At 36.6% G+C, this 22,083-nt stretch overlaps 2 protein-coding genes and 1 non-coding gene across 3 annotated transcripts; 2 read left to right on the top strand and 1 right to left on the bottom strand.

Moving 5' to 3' along the window:
* The first annotated feature begins 2,464 nt into the window (after positions 1-2,464).
* Positions 2,465-2,570, top strand: LOC140885702 (small nucleolar RNA R71). The gene has a single exon (XR_012151121.1). It is a non-coding gene; the product is annotated as a small nucleolar RNA R71 (small nucleolar RNA).
* Positions 2,571-7,102: 4,532 nt separating this feature from the next.
* LOC140878604 (transcription factor MYB46-like) lies at positions 7,103-9,323 on the bottom strand. The gene is made up of 2 exons (XM_073282223.1): positions 9,046-9,323; positions 7,103-7,760 (listed from the first exon to the last, which is right to left on the bottom strand). The coding sequence occupies exons 1-2, from the start codon at positions 9,321-9,323 to the stop codon at positions 7,103-7,105; spliced, it is 936 nt and encodes a 311-aa protein (XP_073138324.1).
* Positions 9,324-16,208: 6,885 nt separating this feature from the next.
* Positions 16,209-17,405, top strand: LOC140878605 (uncharacterized). The gene has a single exon (XM_073282224.1). The coding sequence runs from the start codon at positions 16,209-16,211 to the stop codon at positions 17,403-17,405; it is 1,197 nt and encodes a 398-aa protein (XP_073138325.1).
* The last annotated feature ends 4,678 nt before the right edge of the window (positions 17,406-22,083 follow it).

Below are 22,083 nucleotides of genomic sequence, written 5' to 3' on the forward strand. Positions count from 1 at the left end.
AGTAGCCGGTGCATTACACAAACCAAATGGCATTCTCCTAAAAGCATAAGTACCATAGGGACATGTGAAAGTTGTTTTCTCTTGATCCTCTGGCGCTATAGCAATTTGATTATAGCCAGAATAGCCATCTAAAAAACAGTAATGTTTATAACCTGCCAACCTGTCAAGCATCTGATCAATAAAAGGAAGAGGAAAATGATCTTTTCTAGTAGCCTTATTCAACCTTCTATAATCAATGCAAACTCTCCACTCAGTAACAGTACGAGTTGAAATCAACTCGTTTTTCTCATTTTTAACTACAGTCATACCTCCCTTTTTCGGCACAACCTGTACTGGTGACACCCAAGAACTGTCAGAAATAGCATAAATAATACCCGCATTCAATAATTTCAACACCTCAGCTTTTACCACTTCTTTCATCGCAGGATTTAACCTCCTTTGATGATCAACATAGGGATTATATGACTCCTCCATTAAAATCTTATGCATGCAAATATTGGGACTAATTCCCTTGATATCAGAAATTGACCAACCCAACGCAGATTTAAATTTTCTCAAAACTCTTAATAATTTATCTTTTTCATCATGAGTAAGAGAAGATGAAATAATTACCGGGTTAGTCGAATTTTCTCCCAAAAATGCATAACATAAATGACCAGATAGTTTTTTCAATTCAGGAGTAGAAACTGATACCTCTTTTTCGACTTCCGAAGACAATGATTCAATTTTTTCTTGGCCATCTTTTTCCTTTGGCAAACTTTCAAGAGCGAGAAATTGCTCTCTAAGTTCCCAATCATCCCCATCAAATTGGGTTATGGAATTAATTAAGCACCTTGCCAAAACGTCCTCCAATTCCAATCCTGCACAAAAATTATTCTCATAAGAATTAGATAAATCAATGCGATTACAAGAATGTACCTCCTCTTGGTATTTCATGGTTTTATAGATATTGAAAGTGACAGCATCACCACCAACTCGTAGAGTTAGTTCACCCTCCTGCACATCAATTAACGCTCTGCCAGTCGCCAAGAATGGTCTCCCCAAAATTAGAGGGACATCTTGATCTTCTTCCATGTCAAGCACTACAAAGTCAGCAGGAAAAATAAACTTATCTACTTTTACCAGTACATCTTCCACAACTCCTCTAGGATAAGTAAGAGAACGATCATCCAATTGCAGAGTAATCGTGGTTGGTTTCACCTCGCCAAGCTCCAAAGACCTGAAAATAGACAAAGGCATTAAATTAATACTTGCACCTAAATCACATAATGCCCTATTAACAGTCGCACCACCAATAATACAAGGAATAGTGAAACTCCCTGGGTCTTTCAGTTTCTGTGGCAATTTCTTTTGTAGGATGGCGCTGCACTCCTCTGTCAACTTCACTATTACAAACTCTTCAAGCTTTCTCTTCCTAGCCATCACATCTTTCATGAATTTAGCATAGTGTGGCATCTGCTCCAAAGTATCAGCGAATGGAATATTGATATGAATTTTCTTGAAAATGTCAAGAAACTTAGAAAACCTCTCATCTAACGCTTTCTTCTTGAACCGCTGAGGATATGGTAGAATAGCTTTTGACACAAGCGGTTTCTCAGGAACAACTGCAGACTTGCTGGAAGTTTTGCTATCAGAATTTTCGGACTCCACCACAATCTCTTCAACTTCCTCATCATCCACTGCCTTTGGATTATCAGTCCCAATTTTTTTACCACTTCTAAGAGTAACAACCTTACATTGCTCCCTAAGATTAACCTCAGTATTGCTAGGAAACACACCTCTCTGCTGATTATTCAATGCATTAGCCAGTTGACCAATTTGTGTTTCAAGATTTTTCATAGAAGCGCTCACATTGGTCAAGTGTGTCTCCATACTGTCAAGCCTATTTTCATTCCTCTTAAATCTTGTGGATGATTCTGCAATAAAACTACCCACCAAATCTTCCAACGATGCCTTACCCTCACCATTCTGAGTATTGAACCCCGGTGGAGGATTCAACACATTCTTATTGTTTGCATAAGAAAAATTCTCGTGATTATGCAAACTAGGATGATACTGATTGGGTACAGGATTACCTCGATAATTATTGTAATTCCTATTGTTCACATATTGAGCTTGCTCCACACTCTCAAATCCATCAGCAAAATTTACAGCAGTCGCCAGTGATGCTGTCTCATTAGAACTTTGATTCCCTTTGGTCAGTGCAGCCAACTGTGTAGAAATAGTAGCCATCTGAGCGGTTAAAGCAGTGAATGCATCCACTTCATGAATTCCAGCAGCAGGCTTCCTTATTGCAGATCTCTCACTCGGCCACTGATAACTGTTAACAGTTATTTGCTCAAGCATCTCATAAGCATGTTCAGGAAATTTAGAAAATATCGAACCTCCAGCTGCAGCATCCACAGAAATACGAGTTGGCCCATTCAAACCATTGTAGAATAATTCAATCTGTTCCCAGTCCGAAAAATTATGGTTTGGACACTTTCTAAGCAACTCCTTGTACCGCTCCCAGGCTTCATACAACTGCTCAAAATCTTGCTGTTTGAATGTAGTAATCTCTATTTTCAAATGAGCCGACTTAGCAGGTGGAAAATACTTAGCCAGAAATTTGGAAGCCATATCATCCCATGTAGTGATACTCCCAAGAGGTAGTGATTGCAACCAACTACGAGCATTGTCCCTAAGAGAGAACAGGAACAATCGTAGTTTGATGGTGTCCTCAGTAACACCATGAATCTTTACTGTGTCAGCAATCTCCAAAAAAGTACGCAGGTGCAAATTTGGATCTTCAGTAGCTGCACCCCTGAACTGATTCTGCTGCACCATATTAATCAGAGCTGGCTTCAATTCAAAGTTATTCGCCGTGATGTTCTGCCGAGCAATCCCAGAATAATGTGTATTGATCACCGGTCGAAAGTGATCTCTGATCGGCACCTGAGCATTATTGACAGCTCTTTCCCTTTCTCTTTCTTCAGCCATTTGTTGCAACTCTTCTCTTCTAGCTTTTCGCAAAGCTTTAGCAGTTTTCTCGATTTCCGGATCAAAGAGCAGTGAGTCGTAACTTTGGCTTTTTCGCATAAACTGCATAGACAAAAATAAAAAAAAAATTTAAAATTAGAACCAACAAATAAAATAAAATGCTCTAAATCAAAATTAATACTAATTAGCACAATTTAATATAAATCAAATAAAATTCATTCCCCGACAACGGCGCCAAAAACTTGTTGCGTGTTTTTCGCTCGCAAGCGCACGATGTCAAGTTATAATACAGGAATTTAAGTTCAGATCGTTCCCACGGAGAATGAATAAATGATATTATATCAAATATTTGCAACTAATATAATCCTAATCCTATGTAGAGCTACGAAGTTGATTTGATTTTTATAAAACTAAATTTTGCAAGAAACAAAACTAAATAACTACGAGTTCACGAGAAAAAAAGTCAATAAGTGATGAATGCTAGAGGTTCGACTTCACTTGACTGTACACCACAATTTATTTCTAATGATTGTTCAATTATAAAATCTTCTAGTTTATTAGCCAAGAATCCCTATTATTTTCTACTACCTCTCTCGAGTGTCAAGCAGAAATTCGTATTCAATAACAAACTCAATATCTCTATCAAAGTTCAATTATTAAATCCGTTAAATAGCACAAGAATTCTTATAACGACTTCTATGGAGTTATATGCCTCTCGAACAGTATAAACACCAAGGATGTATTTTTCTATGTCGTATTCAAAATCTCCTCTCTCGAGTGATAGATTCTAAATAAAATATCATTCAATCTATGGCCAGTAAATTGAAAGCATTAAGATCAAGAAAACACACATAAACTGTGTGAAGAAATTTAAATATATAAATCAAAATATGTCAATCATGGGTTCCAGTCAAGATTCGTCTACCTCTAGACTAAGAAATTAGTTCATAACGCAATTCAAGATCAAATAACTCATGTATTTCCAACAATCCATAAACTAAGAAAAACAGAGTTCAAAGAGAAACTAGAACGAATTAGAATGAAGCTTCTCCGTCGCCGGATGCCGCCGTCTTCCGTCTTTGTACCGAATTCTCAAGCTCTTGTGCACTTCCAATCGCTCAATAGCCGTCTTCTGCTCTGAAAAATTCTCTCTAACCCTCGTATCCCTCAGAATCAGCCTTAAAATTCTTTCTTAAACTCGATCAAAAACTTTCCAAATTTTAGGATTGCGCAGCGCTGGAGCGCTAGTCATTGGCGCTGGAGCGCCCGTCCAATTTTCTCAACAGCGCTGGAGCGCTGGTTTGATAGCGCTGGATCGCTATTTCTTCGACTTTTCACCCTTCGGAAAGCTCCGTGTAGCGCTGGGGCGCTAGTCTGGGCAATTTTATTTCTTTTTTTTCAACTCTTTTTTTCACCTCCTTTTCACTTCTTTTGGCCGATTAAAATGAATAACACTTAAATTCCTGTAAACAACACAAACAACAAGGAAAATGCATAATATCGCTCAAAACACAACAAAAGCCAAGCTAAATCATATAAAATATAAGTGCATAAATTGCACTCATCAGAGGGCAAGCGCATCAACATGGGTTTTGAGGCCTTGGAGATACTCAGTAACCGTTTTGGAGCCCTTAACTGGATTGGAGATATGATATTTGAGTTGCATGATGCGGCCACGACTAGGGGCAGCATAAGTTTTGTCAAGGATGGACCAAGCTTCATGAGACGTGCGAGCACAAGCGATGAAGGGGATGATGTTGGGGGAGAGAGCGCCAAGGATGGCGTTGAGCAGCAGCTGGTCTTGGCGAATCCATGGTGAATAATCCGGGTTGGGAATAGATGCTGCGTTCTGAGTGATGATAGAGGGAGGGCATGGTTTGGTGCCGTCTACGAAGCCGAGTAGATCATAGCCAATCAAAAGGTATTGAAATTGGAGACGCCATGCGGAGTAATTAGTAGAGGTAAGTTTCAATGGTACTTGTGCAGTAATATTGAAGGTAATTAAGGGAGTGGATTTGTCATGTGGTGGCGGAGGAGGATGCGCCGTGTTGGAGTCGGTGTTGGCCATGGGCGTAAGGTAGAGGAAAAAAATTGGTTTGTGGCATTTACCCTTGTGGCTTTGATACCATGTAAAAGTGCGTAAAGAATGACTTAATTTTATTAATCACTCAAGAGCGTATAAATACAATTTACAATCCTAGAATATTGTAAAGATAGATACAAAATAACCAACTAATCTTAAATATAAAATACAAGTAAAGAGATCACAATCTAATCTATGAAAAAGGAAACAAATCATAAGAGATAATTACAAGAATATAAAATATTCTAATAGAATCCACGGACCACGGTCCATGTACGCGTTGACGTTGGCAATGAAATTTACCCAATTCACCCCGTACTCTCAAAACTAGACCCGACCTAGTTCTAAAATCGATGAACGAATTGTCCACCGGCTAAATCCTAGATTTATACATTAGCCTGCAAATTAATATGTTCAGGTAAACGGCACCGAACAAGCTTTGAGTTAATCCATATTTGAATATATATATATATATATGACTCGAGTTTGGTCTCGATCCGAGTTTGATATCATCATTATGCCACAAAATGATTTTTTTTTACAAAAAAATGCATATCTTTGAGCTTGAGATATTTTTTATTTCAAAAGATAATTTATAATATTTAAAGTGTTGGATATATGAAATAATTTTGATAGTACAATCTTCACATATTGTACCATATAATGTTAATTACAGTAAAATATATATGCATTTAAATCAAATGAAAAGAACACGCTGTCATCTCCTTGATTCCATTGGCAATCATATTTACCACCGGTAATTAACAGAACTTACGAATCAACATCATGAATTGTGATGCCAATTTTGACTTTAGCTAACTTTCCATAGGCCTTTTGCACCAAACACTAATTTATTCACATAATAAAATAAAAATTACCCTTGTTGCTGCCATCTTTGGGAATCGTAACCAAAAGTGAAATTTCTCAATCGAAATCATGAATTAATATTAATATTCCAACCCCACCATTTAGTTTAACTAATTAATAGTACAATTAGCGCAAGTCTAAATCTTCATTAAGAGCATGCTGACTTTTTACTCTTTCTTTGGTGAATTTAAATCCAAGTGGACATATCACCTAAGTGATTAAACTCCATTACAAGGAAAAACAAAAAAGAAGAGATCCATATTTCTCCATATATCTATTATGTGGATTTTCGATAAGAATCTTCATGATTATACATAGCAATTTATTCAAAGACAACATAATCTATGAGAAAAGAGATGATGACTTCTTACTTCTTACTTCTTGTTTTTTTTTTATGTTTTTTTAAAGTTGAGGAATATGTTGTTATAATTGTGTCTCGAACATCTATCTCAGATTTGGAACCTTGAGGTTAGCTGTGTTATTATTACTTTTATACTGACTCAAAAATTTCATTTTTTTTAATTTAATTTTATCACATATATATATTCATAATAATTAATATATGAGCCCGGGGGCATTAGATGGTATTTTGAGTTAAGTCTCACGTTACCAATGAGTTTACAAACTTGAGGCATTACAAATGTATCATAAATATAATTATAAGTATCAAAATATATAGAGAGAATGGGGAAATTAAAAGAAAAAGGTTAATTTTAGAGAGAGCAAAAGAAAATGTCAAACTAATCTTCATTATATCGTCTCCTAGAACTAATGACACACAAAAAGGCCATTAATCATGGCTTTAATTATTAAACCTTGACATTTCTAATTAACATAATGAGTACCATTCCCTAACCAATTTTCCAAACTGTCATCTCACACATATTCACACATCTTAGCAAGAAAACGTACGTTGAATTTTGGTGAGAAAATTAAAGTTGTCCATCCCAAGAATTAAAAAAAAAAACTAAAGTACTAATATATATATATATATATATATATATATATATACATGCATGTGATATATAGAGATACAAATGAAATATATATATATATATATATATATATATATGTGTGTGTGTGTGTGTGTGTGTGTGTGTGTGTGTGTGTGTGTGTATATGGTAAGGGGTAAAAAGTTTCCATCCCAAGAAAGTATAAAATACTAAAATGGGGTTATCCATCAACTTGAAAGTCGAGAAAAGGGAATGAATGAACATCTAATTTCATCACTTCTTCCAAATTCCAAGTTTCCCCTTCTCCCCCCACCCAATAATCCCCAAACCCTCTCACATTTTCCACTTCATGAACATGATTATTACTAATATCGACACTACAATATTGGTCATGAGCTATCTTACTCGTGTTATTATTAAAAACGTCGGGCGAATAGTTTTTCGTTTTCGAGCTTTCTCTAGTCATGTTGTTTGTGCAGTTGATCTCCGAAGCTGTACTATCAAGAATCTCCCCTTCCCCGACCCAATGTTCATGATACTCAATCTTGGGTTGTACGTCGAAGTACATACCGGTTTTCGGAAAATACTTGTGATCAGTACCGTATGGATCCATGATGGGATGATTGATTAATGGAGCCATGGAAGTAGTCGATATTGTTAATGAATCCATGATCATGTCCATGACCATGTCATGGTCTTGCATGGCCATGATGAGTCCATGATGATCTGTAATATTTTGGTCTATGGATGAATCGCTGGTGATGGGATCGGAGGTTGAGGAGTTGGAATTCTTGAGTCTTTTCTTTATCGTAGAGTTCCAGAAATTCTTGATTTCGTTATCTGTGCGACCGGGGAGACGTGATGCAATTTGAGACCACCTGAAAATGAAATTTAGGAGATGATTGATCTGATCCAAGAATATGCTTAATTAAACTAAAATGGAAGAAGAAGCTTAAGGTTTCGTGTGAGACGATGAGAAAGGTCGACCGATCCTTATCTGCGTTGAAGGATAATACTTTTGACATAAAAATTAATGTTTTTTTACTAATGAGGTCGGGTTGGAGATTAGTATAGTGAAAGATAACATTTTTAACATAAAAAATCATATTTTTTCACTAATCAATATTTTTGAAATAAAAAATAATATTGTTTCATTAATCAGTTGTGAAAAGGTAATATATATATATATATATATATATATATATATTTGTAAATTAACGATGTCAATGGAGTAGGGTAAAATTGTTTTGATTATTAAAATATTTGGGAAAGATGAGGAATAATATTGAATAAATAATACTATAATTGGTTTGATTCATTTCTCAATAATATAATTAATTAATTAAATTAAATATAAAAGAAAGATATAAAGGATTAATATTGCAGTTTTAGTTCAATTAGTTGATTGATGTTATAAGATGAGTGATTACTGATACCCAAGTATTTGGAATGATAATTTTTTTCCAAAAAATCATATTATCTTTTCTTTTTAAAGAATGAAAAAAACAAGATCATTCTTTTTGAATAAATGGTTTCTTTGAGATTTCAATTTTTAAAAAATTCAAAATATATTAAAACCTAACCACCTCTTCAAAAGTTTAGCTTGATATAAAACCATTGCCAAAATATTATATTATATTATATATATATATATATATATATATCAAAATCATGCATCATATTTATGTTAAATTCCAAAATAATCTTCCCTCTTCTTATATCCTCTTCTTTTCAAAGTATTTGTATATCCGACCCCTTCTGATTAATTTCATGGAAGAAAAACGTGAAATGTAATAAACCTAGAGGTACGTAGAAGCTAAAATTTAATCAGTAAGGAACAATATTATTTAATAATATATAATTTGGCCGCTAGAAAATTTTAGATTTTCTTAAAAATAAATTCATATGCCTGTCAAAAGCCATAATCTTTATTCGTAGGTGGTGTTTGCGAGAGCTTCTAGGAAGCACTTTTCAGTTTTTCGTCAACAAAATTTCAAAATTTTGTTAAGAAAAACATTAAAAATGCTTCTTAAAAACTCTTTCAAACACTACGGTAATACAATTAGTAATTTAGTACTCCATGCAAAGCAATTAAGATATACAAAAAATAAAAATAAAAACTACATTAATGAAGATTACACGAAATTAAGTTGATACGAAAACCTGTTGCCGAGAAGAGAATGAAGGTGGACAATAATCCCTTCTTCCTGCGACGAAAACGCGCCGCGCTTGAGATCAGGTCTCAGGTAGTTGATCCACCGCAGGCGGCAGCTCTTGCCGCAGCGCTGCAGGCCGGCGTTTCTGGCCACGTCGCTCCAGCAGCCTTGCCCATTGCTGACCATGTAATTCATCAGCTTCTCGTCTTCCTCCGGCGACCACAGCCCCTTCCGCAACTTCGCGGCTGCGCCACCGTTGTTCTTCTCAGCTGCAGGCTTTCTCATTAAGTAATTCTTGATTGATTGATTGATCGCAAGGAGGCAATGTTTTTTGGCTTATTAATATATACTTGATTTCCGCAACTGTTTTGATGTGAAGGAGGGGTGTGTGTATATATATATATGTGTGTACAAAGGACAAGAAATTAATGAAACATGAATGCTAATATTACAACGCAAGAGTGTATTTGATCGGGGGGAGATGGGCAAGAGGCTTCACCAGAGTGGGAAAATGATTATCGTTATGATGATGATGGCGATGGTTGTGGCCTGCATGTGGGGTATCTTTTTTTTTTTTTGTTGCTTAGAAACGGGGGAATTTAATCAGGGGAATATGTAAAACTCACATTACTAATCACAGTAAAGGTAGACTATTATCTATATTTAATTTTGATATATACCCTCAGCGTCTTTTGTTGGACATCTCATAAACGTCACAAGATATTCATTTACATGTCGTGGAAGAAGTTTCTTGACCCTCAAAAGAGATTGACGTACATTCCACAAGACACTGTTAGGTAGTGTTTGGGAGAGCTTTTAAAAAGTATTTTTCAGCTTTTCGTTAACAAAATTTTCCAAAATTTTAAATTTTTGTTAACGAAAAGCTGAAAAGTGCTTTTAATAAGCTCTGGCCGTTGAAAATTAAATGGCCAACTTTTATTTTAAAAAAAAGAAAAAGTAATTTTTTAAAAAATGAAGGGTTGGGATGATCGGGCCGTTGATCTTCAATGGCCATATCTATCCCACCTATGTATTTAAAAAAATTATTAAAAATTTAAAAAAATTAAAAAAATATGAATTTTTTTTAAAATTCTGAAAAAGTACAAACGGTTATATTTTTAAAATTCAAGCATTCTTCTATAAATAGATTTGGATACATCTCATAAAATTCACAATTTTTACTACTTGAATTCCAAAAATTCTATATTCTCCAACTTTCATTATATTTTCAATTCAATTTCGAAAATGGATTCATGGAAAAATAATGATCTCAATACTCCTTCACCAAATAATTCCCAATTCACCGACGAGCAAATGTTGAGTTTTATGTTCAACCAAACTCAATTCTCCCAAAATCTCATCGAAGTCTCGTCTCCTACCTTTGAAGCCTCGTCTACTAAATCTAAAAGAAAAGGAAAAAATATTGTCGTTGGAGATGGTGGCGAAGGCATCAAAAGGAAACCTTGGACGAAGGTTGAAGATGAACGTCTCGCAAAGTCATGGTGCAATGCTTCAACCAATCCGGCACTTGAAAATGATCAAAGCAACTCGAGTTTTTGGGGATTGGTTTGGAATGAATAACCATGAGTTACCAAATGGATGGAAAGTACGTTCATCGGACATGCGGCAGCATTGGAATGATGTTTCAAAACGAGTGTTCGTCTTCCAAAATATAATGAGTGAACTTGAAGCACTCAACCAAATCGGATCTTCATTTGATATGAGTGTATGAATACATAATTTTTTTAAATTTAAATTCAACATATTCGAAATTTTTATTTTGGGTCTAGTATGCTCAAGCTCAAACGATATACGAGCAAGATCATAACCATCGGTCCGATGAGAAAGCTTGGTTAGTGTTGAAGGATCAACCAAAATGAAAGATATGGTCGTTTGATAAATTTGTAGGAGGTTCGATGAATGCTACGAAGAAGCTTAAGAATATTGATGGTGAATCCTCTCCATCTCCTTTATCCACACCATCTGATACACAAATCGGCAAAGAAGGAGATGATGTGCAAGAAGTGAGCAAAACCACTAGGTCGATGAGACGGAAGGCCTTCAAAGGGCAATGAGAGGAGAAGGATCGAAAGATGCAAACATGGTGAAAATGTTGAAAACAATACATGAAGTAGATAAAAAAAAGGGATGAAAAGAAGACTGCTTTGACAAAAGAGCATTATGCAACAATGGCTCAAAATATGGAAAAAAAAGTTCGAAATGAGGATGATGAAACACGAGATGAGGGTGAGAGAGCAAGAAAGAATGGAGATAGAACAAGAAAATTGAATCATAGAAAAAGATGTTAACGATCCAAGGCTCACTGTCAACGTCAGTACTACATGAAGATGCAAGAACAAATTCTTCGAAAAAGATTCAATTAGTAATTTATTTCAGTGTTATCTCATTATATTTTATTCGGTTGTAATATTTTTAAATTTATTGTATTTTTTATTTCTTTTATGTTGTTATTGCGTGTAATTTTTATTTCGAGTGATTTTATATTTCAAGTTTTAAATTTTAATTATGTGTATTTTAAATTTATTATATTTATGTTCAATTTTATTATGTTTAAAAATATTAAATATAATAAAATAATAATATTTCAACATCATCACTACAAGTCTACAACATCACCACATCATTGTAGAAACGTATAATAAAGTTATCAACGCTGACATCATCAAGCGATCAAGTTACCAACTTCACCACACCAACTTCCTCACATCCTTGTACAGGCTCGGGGAAAATTGCATAACTAAAACTCATTGATAAAAATTATAAAACATATATTTATGTATAGCATTTTCAAATTTTGAGAGGAAATTTTTTTATTAACAGAGCTTAATTTCTTTGATTTGTTTTCATAATTTATTTGTTTTTTTTAAAAAAATAACATAGGACTGTTTGAAATTTTATCATGAGGTCCTGTATATTCATATCTTAGTCAAGCATATATCAATTTTCTTAATTTAATTTCATGTAGAATTTAGGGAGTGTGTAATTGCAAATATTATGTTTTATATAATTGATTAAATTTATAGATTATAAAAAATTAAAAAAAAAATTAGAAGTTGTTAGTGTTTGAAAATAAAAATGGAAAGCTAAAAATTTAATTTGTGAGGGGATTTTGGCTTCTCATGCACATAATAGAATTACGTTAATATCCCTCTAAAAAAAAGAATTACGTTAATATCAAACTTTTTGAAAGCCACATACATCGGGGACTTTTGCTTCTCAAACACATAATATATGTATTATAGTATATTTAATATTAAATTTTTAAAAGACCACACGTGTTTTTAAACAGAACAGGGATAATAACTGTACAGCGTATGATTGTTTAAATTTTTTTGAAAGAAATTAATTTTAATGGTTGAAAATGAATGATTAACGAACGGCGTCAAGAAAATAATGATTGAAATGTCTCGAATGGAAAGAGAGAAAAAAAAAAGAAAAAAAAAAAAGCGAGATTAATTAATGTTGCACGCACTTTACAAATGTTTTACTGGGAAAAAAACATGACTAATATGGATTGGGGCAAAAAATCTTTCTTCTACATTAACAAAAGATTGTGTACGTATATTAAGTTTGTATAGGTGTGATAGGTTTTTAAATATGTAACTCGATAAATAGGGTTAGTCTATGCTACATTGGGAGTGTTTCTCTCCCTATTTCAATATAATTAGATCATGTGGGATCCATATATTTTTATGAAAATTGACATATGTGTTGATGATCCAATGGTTGATATTTGACCACATCATGGGGGAGAAGTACTTCAGGTGTAGCATAGAATAATCCCGATAAAAGCATGACAATCAATTATTAGCGTACCATGAAATGTCGTAGAGGAATTTTGTTTCCATGATACGATGAGTAATGTGGACAAAAAATAACATTTAGCCCCCAGTAAAAACTAAAAACCCATAAAAACACTTAACTTCGTACATGAAATTAATGATCTTTTTAACGGGAGCTGTATGTATGAATAAAACAAGGGTAAATCCCTCAGCAAATATGGAAAATGTTTTAAAATACAGGATTTGAAAAAACTTATAATTTTATAGAGAGTTTTATACGTTTGGTAAATGTAATTTACCCCAATAATTTGGATAGTGATCATTATGAACAATAACCATTTGATAGCCTATATTATTAATCTATGTATAATTTACCTTATCCAATTTCGCATTTTTCTCGTCATATTATTTATTCATCTGTTAATTATTTATTTTGCATCAATCAAATCATTAATTATTTATTTTGCATCAATCAAATCATTGAATTTAAATTATTATATTATCTCTTATAAATAATAGTATTCATATTTTATTTATTGTTAAAAAGACAAAATATTAATTTTTATATAAAATTTATTCAATCAAATCAAATAAACTATAATTTATCAATCAAATCAAATATTATATTAACTATCATTTCTTATTTATTTATTATTACATTATATTACGTACTTATATATGTATTATTTATCTTATCATATCTACCAAATGGTAAGTATTAATTTTGTCGTTTTTTATGCGTATTGATAAATTATAAAAAAAATATTTGAATAAATAAAAGGTTGGTAGGGTCAAAAGATCCACTTATCACATTGGACAAATTCCGTTGAATATGATCAAATTTTATATCACACGAGATTTTGTGCAGACAAGATTTAAAGGGAATAAAAGTTGAAATGACCTTTTATTTAGTGACATTAATTATTATATATGAAGAATACGAAGCATATGAAGAATATTTGCAAAGCTAAATTTTCCTGTTATATGCATGGGATGATCATTATTATGATACGTTATAAAAACCAATATTATTATTTTATACTTTAATTATATATGATCTTGCTTAAGTATCAAAAAAGTATGCAACGAAGAAAAACAAGAACGTATTATAATTTCTAAGTGAAGTCCGATTTAAGCAAGCAAATGGTTAGGATTACAATTAATTTCGTTTAATTCATTTTGGGTCGGAATCAAGAATCGACCGAAAAGTTTTGTTTTTTAAATTGAACTTGTTGATTCTGAATCTATGATTTTTAAAATACTTCAATTGTACATATTCAAAGCTTTATACATGGGGGATATTTTAAAAATAAGAGTAAGAAAATTTTCTAGACCCGAAAATTTTATTCGTTTTTTAAGACAATAGAATTGTTATTATACCAACACAGAGATATTTAATCTTTAGCACTGAAAAAGAATGTCTTACCTATAGAGGAATATCATTTTAATTTAATGATAGTAATAATAACAGAAGAAAATAGATATGACATTAAGTTATTCTTGTTATTAACTAATTTTTTTTAGAGTACGTTATTAACTAATCTTAGTATATATCTCATATATATACTAAAAAATTTCTGTGGTAAATAATTGTTGTATGTAAAAAATAAATATTTTTATTAGGATATATTAGTTATACTTAGATACAAATTTACACTGATAGTTTGAACTATGAGATAGAGAAGAGAAGTTGCAGAAAAATTCAGAGATAAGTAAGAAAATATATATTAATAAATACACATCATCAAAGTTACAGAAAAAATATTATTGGTAAAACTCTAAGAAACCTTTGATGTCACGTTGTTACACCAAATTAGTTATGTATGGTGCTCGACCATATATCAAATTATGCAGAGATAAAACTTGGAATACAATCTGATATTTGACACACCATGCTCTAAAGTAGTTGTTATGAGGTGTTCAAGTATTTTATAACAGTAAATATAGCAAAGACATGTGTATATAATATAATGATATATAATAAAAATAATATAATAGAGATGATATCATAATCTCAGGGGCCCGAAAAGAGAGAGAATTATTATTAAGGACGAAAAATAAAAATAAAAATAAAATAAAAGGTGCAGAGGACATATTTGAAGCTACTTCAAATTAAAAAGTGGTTCGACTTTTTGATGCTTTATCCCTACTATTACCCCCTCCAAGTTTTGTCCCTCCCCACTTGATTCCCGTCCACAATAAGCAATCATGCATGCATGTGAATTGACATTAACACCCCTGCCCTAAATTAACCTCGTGATAATATATAAGAAAATTATTTGATTTGAGCAACCATCATTATTAATGATCAATACTAGCTAGTACCCGTTACGTTATGCTGATATGCAAACAGCACTGGTTCTATTTCTTCTCATTCTTTATATCGAGCGACACTTCAGGCAGCCATTGATTCGCGACATTTTTTTTTTCATCCTGCTGATTTTGCTACTACATTGTGATTCTATGGACTTCAACGCCATCGTGCATGATGTACAATTTCCAAACAAATATTTGGTTCCGTCGACTGCTTAGTTGAATCTAGGTCGACCTAGCAAAGGTGCATGAGTGAGGCTTCAATCCAACCCAATGCAGTCCATCTCTTTCCGTCAAAGTTATATACAATGATTTTGATGGCACAAGGGATGAAGCACTTACACATCCATTATTGTGTGCCTTCATCCGTTGCGATTTACCATTAGGTTTTGTTACCCCGATAAAATATTTCCACCCGAGCCCGTTTATAATGGGTTTACCTAGCATAGCCCAAGGTGGTAGGGTCTAGTCCAGTCCAAAGCTATGTTGGGCTTTGTCATGACCTGGGCTGGTCATAAGGAGCCGAGCTAGGTTATGCTTCAATGGGCCGACCGGGGCTGGGCTCAGTATGCTGTACGCATCTTTTTTATAATTCGAGTGAGACTCTGATACATGTGGGATAAGTATGGATCTTCTTAAATATTCACAAGATAGAGATAAACTTAAGAAGGGTCCAATGGATGAAGAGTCCTAGTCCAGGATGTGTTATAATTCTACTAGGTAACTTATTCTATTTTCTCCTATAAATACAGGTACTGCTATGGTATTATTCATTATTCATTACTCACTTTTACATTCACGTACTCATATCTCTCAGTTTTCGCATTAATCATACCATCTGCCTTCAAGACACTGACTTAGGCATCGGAGGGGTCACGCCGAAAACACTTTCGGCACCCCTTGACCTAACTGTTGCTTGTGCAGTTCCGCCATACCCGACCCAACCTGCTCTATAAAGGAATTGGAGGATCCATTCTACCAGACCGAACCCGAGGTAAAATTCCGACATCATCAATTGGCGCCGTCTGTGGGAAGTTGAAGAAAAAGAGTTTTGATGGCTGATCAGAATAGAAATCATCCTAATTTAGAGTTGTTAATAGCTCGGGCTATTCAGAGGGCTTTGGCAGAGAGGGATGAGGCAAATATTCCGCACCCCGATCATAATGCCCACCTCGAGGAGATCAAAAAATTGAAGGAAGAAATGGAGCAGCTCAAGAAGAAGCAGGCCGGGTACCTAGCTACCACAATCAGAAACATTCCTTTTACTCAGGAGATATTGGACGCTGACCTTCCCAAACAATTTAAATTGCCCCACGTCGGGGAGTACGATGGTAAAGGCGATCCAGAGGAACATTTAGCACGCTTTGAGAATGCAGCTCTGCTGCATAAATATTCGGATCCGATCAAGTGTAGGGCTTTCCTTACTACTCTCATAGGACCAGCCCAGCAATGGTTCAATACGTTACGCGCTGGGGAGATCAAGGAATTCAAGGATTTTAGCAAATCCTTTTTGCATCACTTCGCTAGTAGCAAAAAACATCCTACCACTACTTTCAGTCTCTTTGCAATCAAACAACGGGAACACGAAAATTTGAGGGCATACATTCGAAGGTTTAGTGCCTTGGCTCTCGAGGTACCCATGGCTACCCCAGACCTGCTCATCAGCGCATTCATGCAAGGGCTGGATACAAAAGATTTTCTTAAATCTTTAATAAAAAGGCCGTCGGAGACGTATGAGGAATTACTTGCCCGAGCTGAGAAATATGTCAACATGGAAGAGATTCAGGTCTCGCGAGCAGCTGTGAAGAGGGAGCGACCAAAAAGTCCAAAGGGCAATAGGGTTCCGAGCAATGGGACAGGAATGGGACAACCATTCCGACCTGCTCTGTTGGGAGAATTCAGCTCTTTCACTCCCTTGCGCATGAGTAAAGTCCGAGCCCTCCAAATTTGTGATGATCGGAAGCTCACACAAAGGCCTCCATGGACTGAGAAGGGACCTCGGAACAGGGAGTCAGATAAATATTGTCACTTTCATAATGAGTATGGGCATATTACTGAGAACTGTCGTCAATTAGATCAAGAGATTGAAAGAATAATACAACAACATGCTGAATTAAAAAATATATTGACCTGTCAAGAGGGATATAGCCCGAACAAGAGACAGCAAGAAAGACCGAGGCAAAGAGCCAGGACTGCTCCTCCCCATGAAGATTTCAATCACCCGAATCAGGGCCAGCCCGACGATGACTGAGCTCATCAAAGACCAGCTCCGCCGGCTAGAGAAATTATAAACATGATTTCTGGAGGCCCTACTGACGGAGATTCCAATCGAGCTAGGAAAACTAGCAGTAGAAAATTAATAAATATGGAGATTGGGAATCAAATCTTCCATACTGGCCCAACCCTCTCCTTTGGTCCAGAATATTTGAAAGGGGTTTCCAGCAACCATAACGATGCGCTGGTAATAAGGGCCACAGTCGCAAACTATGAAGTAGCTCGGATATTCGTGGATTCAGGCAGTTCAGTCAATGTTTTATTCCAAGAAGCAATAAATCAAATGGATTTGGGACAGTACAAGATGGAGCCTGTGGTAACATCACTCTTTGGTTTCACGGGTCATGCCATCCGACCTGTTGGATTAGTCCACCTACCCTTAACTCTTGGAAAAAACAACACTCGCAAAACCCGAATTGTAAGTTTCATTATAGTGGACGCCCCATCCGCTTATAATGCTATACTAGGAAGACCTGCCATGACCACTTTCATGGCTGTGGCATCAGCTCTGCATCAGAAAATGAAATTCCCAGTGGGTAATGAGGTTGGGGAGGTGCAAGGTGATCAAGTTATTTCGCGCAAGTGTTATGTGGAGGAGGTCAGAATAGAGCAAAAAGTAGCCAGGACTGATAACGTCGACCGACCTGGAATTTCTGGCATGGAAAAAATCAACTTGATAGAAGACACATTTGTCGCCACTGAAGAAGAAACTGAAGAAGTAATAATCTCCCCTCCTTTCGGGGTAGTAAAAATTGCTCGAACCCTGGAAACAGAGTTGAAGCGAACACTGCTGGAATGCTTGCAAAAAAATAAAGACGTCTTTGCATGGTCAGTTTCAGACCTGGTAGGGGTCCATCGGGAAATATCAGAACACAAGCTCAATGTGATAAAAGGTTATCGCCCTATTATTCAAAAGAAACGACACTTCGGTCCTGAAAAGGATGCAGTAATAAAGGAGCAGGTGGACGAGTTACTCAAGGCGGGGCACATTGAAGAAATCCACTTCCCGACCTGGTTGTCCAACATAGTCCTAGTTCCAAAGTCCACGGGAAAATGGCGCATGTGTGTAGATTTTCGAGATTTGAATAAAGCATGCCCTAAAGATTGTTACCCCCTACCTAGAATCGATCAGCTGGTTGATTCGACGGCAGGGCATGAATTACTCAATTTTTTGGATGCTTATCAGGGATATCACCAAATTCCCTTGGCAAAAGAGGACAAAGACAAAGTGAGTTTTGTCACATCAACTGGAACTTATTGCTATGTGGTCATGCCGTTTGGACTCAAAAATGCCGGGGCAACATATCAGAGACTAATGGACAAAGTGTTCGAGCAACAAATTGGGAAAAACATTGAGGTATACGTTGATGATATCCTGATCAAAACCCGAACTGCAGACCAGTTCATCACCGACCTGGCTCAAACATTCCAGACATTGAGAAATTATCAATTGAAGCTAAACCCTAGCAAGTGTACTTTTGGAGTCTGGGCTGGTAAATTCCTAGGTTATATGGTTACGAGAAGGGGAATTGAGGCAAATCCTGAAAAAGTCCAAGCTATCATTTCTATGAGCTCGCACAGAAATGTACAGGAAGTACAAAGGCTAACAGGAAGAATTACCGCATTAGCCCGGTTTATAAGCAGATCAGCAGATAAAAGTTTATCCTTATTCAAGGCATTGCGAAAGACCAAAAATTTCGAATGGAATGAGGAAAGTGAGAAGGCCTTCCAGGATTTGAAGACCTATTTAAGACAATTGCCCGTGCTGAATAAGCCTATTCCAGGGGAAGAGTTGTTCCTATATCTGGTAGTCACACCCCGAGCAGCCAGTTCAGCCCTGGTCAAGAAGGACGGGGCAAATCATCAGCCTGTTTATTTTGTGAGTCATGTCTTGAAGGGAGCCGAGCTCAATTATTTAACCCAAGAAAAACTTGCCTTAGCTCTGGTAATCACCGCAAGAAAATTACGGCCTTACTTCCTGTCACATCCCATCACCGTGCTCACCAATAGCGTTCTGGGAAAAATTGCAACTAATCCAGATGCATCAGGTAGACTGGTCAGATGGATCACAGAATTGAGTGAGTACGATCTCAAGTTTGAACCTCGAACAGCTATAAAAGCTCAAGCCCTGGCTGACTTCTTGGCAGAGACAGTCCAGCTAGAACAAGAAGAGCTATGGAAGATTTTTGTAGATGGGTCATCATGTCAGTCAGGGAGCGGAGCTGGAATCGTGATCATCTCACCTTGGGGTGAAGAAACTAATATATCAATCAGATTGAACTTCAGAGCCTCTAACAATGAAGCAGAATATGAGGAATTGCTACTCGGACTTAAGGCAGCACGGAATTTGGGTATCTCCCGGGCTACTCTATATTCCGATTCCCAACTAGCTATTCAGCAGAGCAACGGAAAGTTTGAGATCAAAGATGATAAAATGAGGAAATATGCTAAGGCATTAGACACAGCTAAGGAAAGATTCACCGAGCTGAATTTAGAGCTAATCTCCCGAGCTGAGAACATCAAGGCCGACCATTTGGCTCGCCTAGCTAGTGCATTGAATGATCGGCCTGATCCCATTGTTGCAGGTCGGGAACTTGTGTCTCAGTTGGAGACTCTTGATGATATGCTAACTCTAGTACCAGAAGGGGATTGGAGATATGACATACACACATATCTGACTAAGAAGGAATTACCAAATGATAACAAAAAGGCCAAGGAAGTAAAAAGAAGGGCTCTTCGCTTCGTCATGATCGATCAAATTTTGTTCAAGAGATCTTTCTCTCAGCCCTTGTTAAAGTGTTTAGGCCCTGACGAGGCAAATTACGTATTACGAGAAATTCATGAGGGATCTTGCGGAAGTCACCTGGGCAGTCTTGCCCTAGCTCGCAAAGCTCTTCTTGCTGGTTTCTTTTGGCCTACTATGCGCAAAGACTCCTCAGATCTGGTTCATTCGTGCTATAATTGCCAAAGACACGCTAACCTACAGTGGAGACCTGCAGAATACATGAAGGCAGTGGTGGCTGCTTGCCCTTTTGACCAATGGGGGATGGACATAGTAGGGCCATTCCCTGTTAGCACAGGACAAAGGAAATTCTTGTTGGTCGCAGTCGATTACTTTTCCAAATGGGTGGAGGCCAAACCCCTTGCGAAGATTACGGAGAACGAAGTGCTCAATTTTTTATGGAAAAATATAGTATGTCGCTTTGGGATCCCTCGCAGGCTAGTATCAGACAATGGGCGACAGTGCTGTGGATCTAAAGTCCGAGCATGGTGTCAAGAAATGAAGATTGAACAGGTTTTCACCTCTGTCGCGTATCCACAGGGGAATGGAAAGGTCGAAGTTACCAATAGAACGATAGTCCAAGCTCTCAAGACACGACTGGATGCGGCTAAGGGCAAGTGGGCAGATGAGCTCCCTTCCGTATTGTGGTCCTACCGAACTACAACTCGGTCCGGTACAGGTGAAACCCCTTTCAGCATGGTATACGAGACTGAAGCTGTGCTCCCAGCAGAGATAGGGCAAGAGAGTGCAAGAATCATGGCGTATGGGGAAAACAATCAAGAATTACGAGCAATGGATCTAGATTTACTCGAAGAAAACAGGTCCCGAGCTGCAATTAGGCTAGCGGCCTATCGCAAACGAATGACTCAAGCATACAACAAAAGAGTATACCCCAAGGTTTTCCAAGAGGGAGACCTAGTTATGCGAAAAATACAACATCAAGGGGAACGAGGAAAGTTAGAAGCTAAGTATGAAGGCCCATTCAAAGTGATAGGAAAAGCCGGAGTAGCAGCATATTACTTGGAAGATGCTCAAGGTAAAAAGGGAAAAAGGCCATGGAACGCGCAGCACTTGAAAAAATATTATCCTTAACAGCTCAGTTCAGGCCTGTTATCTATTTTTCACTAAACTGGCACTTAACCAGTTATTTATATTTTTGAAGTTTTCTTGTTTACATTAGGATCATTCCTGTCTAATGTCAATTTTATTTTGGAAATATGGCGCTGAAAAGTTTTGGTCTGTTTTTATAAAACAATTTTTTGAAACATACCTTGCAAAGCCCAGGCAGGTCTGGCACTCAAAATCCACATCAGTGGTCTCAAAGCCCAGGCAGGTCTGGCACTCAAAATCCACAGTGGTCTCAAAGCCCAGGCAGGTCTGGCACTCAAAATCCACAACAGTGGTCTCAAAGCCCAGGCAGGTCTGGCACTCAAAATCCACATCAGTGGTCTCAAAGCCCAGGCAGGTCTGGCACTCAAAATCCACATCAGTGGTCTCAAAGCCCAGGCAGGTCTGGCACTCAAAATCCACATCAGTGGTCTCAAAGCCCAGGCAGGTCTGGCACTCAAAATCCACATTAGTGGTCTCAAAGCCCAGGCAGGTCTGGCAATCAAAATCCACATCAGTGGTCTCAAAGCCCAGGCAGGTCTGGCACTCAAATCCACATCAGTGGTCTCAAAGCCCAGGCAGGTCTGGCACTCAAAATCCACATCAGTGGTCTCAAAGCCCATGCAGGTCTGGCACTCAAAATCCACATCAGTGGTCTCAAAGCCCAGGCAGGTCTGGCACTTAAAACCCATATCAGTATTAGAGCCTAATAGCTGAGCAGGTCCAGCACATCAACTACTTCGGTAGTAAGCAGGTCTAGCATCAA

This window comes from Henckelia pumila, chromosome 2 (genome assembly GCF_033568475.1).
Source record: "Henckelia pumila isolate YLH828 chromosome 2, ASM3356847v2, whole genome shotgun sequence".
In the NCBI taxonomy this organism is placed as follows: domain Eukaryota; kingdom Viridiplantae; phylum Streptophyta; class Magnoliopsida; order Lamiales; family Gesneriaceae; genus Henckelia; species Henckelia pumila.